The sequence below is a fragment of the Rattus norvegicus genome, chromosome 3 (assembly GCF_021556685.1).
Source record: "Rattus norvegicus strain SHRSP/BbbUtx chromosome 3, alternate assembly SHRSP_T2T, whole genome shotgun sequence".
Classification (NCBI taxonomy): Eukaryota; Metazoa; Chordata; class Mammalia; order Rodentia; family Muridae; genus Rattus; species Rattus norvegicus.
In genome coordinates this window covers 156,173,566-156,176,734 of record NC_141536.1, presented here as the reverse complement: position 1 = coordinate 156,176,734, position 3,169 = coordinate 156,173,566, and the positions used below count along the sequence as shown (strand labels likewise).

At 64.5% G+C, this 3,169-nt stretch overlaps 1 protein-coding gene across 3 annotated transcripts; it reads right to left on the bottom strand.

Annotated features, from left to right (window-relative positions):
* Positions 1–866: 866 nt before the first annotated feature.
* Positions 867–2,298, bottom strand: Cebpb (CCAAT/enhancer binding protein beta). 3 transcript variants are annotated; one of them, NM_024125.5, is made up of 1 exon: positions 867–2,298. In NM_024125.5, the coding sequence occupies exon 1, from the start codon at positions 2,243–2,245 to the stop codon at positions 1,352–1,354; it is 894 nt and encodes a 297-aa protein (NP_077039.3). In that variant the 5' UTR covers positions 2,246–2,298; the 3' UTR covers positions 867–1,351. All 3 variants share the same exon structure in this region, with proteins under 3 accessions (NP_077039.3, NP_001288644.1, NP_001288649.1).
* Positions 2,299–3,169: the final 871 nt, after the last annotated feature.

Below are 3,169 nucleotides of genomic sequence, written 5' to 3'. Positions count from 1 at the left end.
TGAGGCTTGAAGGAGATGCAGGCAGGCCCAGGGCTTGCAGAATGCTGGCCCTGGGCAGGCGCTCCACACTCACAGTCAAATGCCAGGAGCCTCCCATCAAAAATAATAACAAGAACAAACGCTTATGTAACAGTTCTGGCGTGCCAGGCACGGCGGGACACAGCACATCCACTACTCCTTGGACACCCCCGTCTCTCACTAATGCGGCCCGGCTGCAGCAAAGCTGTGAGTGGTGGCCCTGCATTCAAGTCCTGGCTCAGCCACCTTGAGCACGTAAGGGAGGCCCCTAGGCCCTTCTGGGCAGAGAAGTAGTGAGAAAGGGAAAGTGGAGAAGGAACTGTCTGTCCCCTTCGCCCTCCTCTTGGCCCAGTCTCTCTTCCAGCTACACAGGGACATAGAAACCAAACAGACATGGGATGGGGTGGGGGGGGCGCTACACACCACCAAACACACAGTACTTTGAACACAGTGCTCACCTCCCTGATCCGGCTGTCTGGACTAGCCCTTCCTACATAGTCACTGCCTGCCTAGTCAACACAAGCCTGATACTCAAACCAAGCCCAGAGGGCGGCCCGTCCCAAGCAGGGTTTCTAGCAAGGTCCCCGGCACCCATGGGTGCTGAGTCACCCTGAATTCCTGACCCGGCACTCTGCCCCCTCTCCTGGGGGGAGGGGCTGGCATCCCATCTGCCAGGGGAGGAGAAAAACCCAGATGCGACACCCCCACCCACCACCACACACAACCCAAAAATAACCCGCAGCCCCCTACACACCAGAAACACAAAAAACAAAATCTCGCATAAATCCAAAGTCAGGAGGGAAGAAAAAAAATTTTTTTTCAAAAGCCAACTACTGCCCCCAAAAGGCTTTTTAAACATTCTCCAAAAAAGTTTATTAAAATGTCTTCACTTTAATGCTCGAAACGGAAAAGGTTCTCAAAATATACATACGCCTCTTTTCTCATAGAAATAGAACTTTTTTATATAATACAAAAAAATAATAAGACCAAAAAAAAAACAAAAAACAAAAAACAAAAACAAAAACATCAACAGCAACAACCCCGCAGGAACATCTTTAAGTGATTACTCAGGGCCCGGCTGACAGTTACACGTGTGTTGCGTCAGTCCCGTGTCCACACGCGCTCAGCCACGTTTGATCCGGATTGCATCAAGTCCCGAAACCCGGTGCGCGGTGCAGGTGCGTGCGCGCGGTGCCCACGGTGTCCCCTCGGTGCAGGTGCAGGTGCGCGCGGTGCACGCACGGTGCCCCGGGCGCGCGCGGGGACGGAGCGCGCGGGGCAGGGCGCACGGTGCCCAGGGTGGCCGCGGCGCCCCCACGCCACCCCCGCCGGGCTAGCAGTGACCCGCCGAGGCCAGCAGCGGCTCGGGCAGCTGCTTGAACAAGTTCCGCAGCGTGCTGAGCTCTCGCGACAGCTGCTCCACCTTCTTCTGCAGCCGCTCGTTCTCCGCCGTCAGCTCCAGCACCTTGTGCTGCGTCTCCAGGTTGCGCATCTTGGCCTTGTCGCGGCTCTTGCGCACCGCGATGTTGTTGCGCTCGCGCCGCATCTTGTACTCGTCGCTCAGCTTGTCCACCGCCTTCTTGGCCTTGGCCTTGGCGGGCGCGGCCGGCGGCCCCGCGAAGCAGGCGGCGGGCGCGGCCTTGGCGTCGGCGGGGCTCGGCGTCCCGGGCGGGCTGGACGACGACGACGTGGACAGGCTGCCGCTGCTGCCGCTCGGCGTCGCCTGGTAGCCCAGGTAGGCGCGCAGGGCGAACGGGAAGCCGGCCGCCATGGCGGGCGCGTCGTCCGCGCGCTTGCAGTCCGCGGGTTCGAAGCCCGGCTCGGCCTTGAGTGCGGCGGGAGGCGGCGGCGGGAAGCAGGCGGGCGGTGCGGCCTTGGCGCCCGCGCGGCCGAGGCTCACGTAACCGTAGTCGGACGGCTTCTTGCTCGGCTTGGCGCCGTAGTCGTCGGCGAAGAGGTCGGAAAGGAAGTCGTGGTGCGCGGGCGCGGGCGCGGCGAAGTCCGCGGCGGCGGGCGCGAGCGGCTCCAGGTAGGGGCTGAAGTCGATGGCGCGCTCGTGCTCGCCGATGGCCGGCTCGGCGGCGGGGGCGCGCGGCGCGGCGCGGGCCGCCTTGGCCCCGTAGGCCAGGCAGTCGGGCTCGTAGTAGAAGTTGGCCACTTCCATGGGTCTAAAGGCGGCGGGCGGCGGCGGGAGGCATGCTGCGTCCCAGGCCAGCAGGCGGTGCATGAACGCGGGGCCCGCGGGCTCCGCTGCGTCCCGGTCCCGTGCGCGGCTCGGACTCGGCTCGGCGGCGGCCGAGCGGGAGGTTTATAAGGCGGCGCCTGGCAACGGGCTGCGTCACGCCGGGGCCCCTCCCGCCGCCCCGCCGCCGGGTCGGTGCGCGTCATTGCCCGGCCGCGGGAGCGCGAGAGGGCGCGGCGGGGAGTGGGGAGCGGCGGGGGTCCGCGCGCGGGATACTGAGCGGTGTCCTGGGCGCCCCGCCAGCCCCGCGATCGCCACGGACGCGGGTGACGCTAGCCCGCCCCCTTCCCGCCCCTCGGGAACACTGAGGAGCGCTGCCGCCGCCCGCCCCCTGCTGGAGGACGCGGTGACTGGTCCGGCTCCTGTCCGCTCTCCCGGGCCCCCAACTTCTGGGAAACAGATCAGTCCACCCGGTGCACGACCCCAACCGTCGGATCCCGCCCGCTGTCCCCGGTCCCCAACTCCCTGGAAACAGCCTTCCACCCGGTGCATGTCCGCCCACCCAGGTGCTGCCCACGCCTCTGAGACCCCAACTCCTGGAAGCAGAACTCTCCACCCTGTGCACGCCCACCCCGGGGATGCTTACTGTCCCCGGATCCCAACCCTCAACCCTTTGTATGGCCCGCCCACCGCACCAGCCTACTCCACTCCCCACGCCTCTCCGCGAAGGTGGCAAGGGTGGGGGTTCTGCCACACTGTGTCTGTGGGTGAGTCACTTTGCTCCTCTGAGTTTCCTCCGTGGACAGTGTTGGTATTGTCGGTAGTGGTGTCCGGGTATCAGAGACAAATGGACCCCAAGAAAGACCCGCACAGCCCTCCCCGGAGGCTGCAGCTCCTCAGGTGGTTGCGGTGGGAACATGGCAGACCCAAGTCCAGTCGTAAGGACGCAACGGTCACCCGGAGAGCTGG

Coding starts and splice junctions, on each gene's coding strand:
- Cebpb (NM_024125.5), bottom strand. CDS start 2,245: ATGCACCGCCTGCTGGCCTGGGACGCAGCATGCCTCCCGCCGCCGCCC.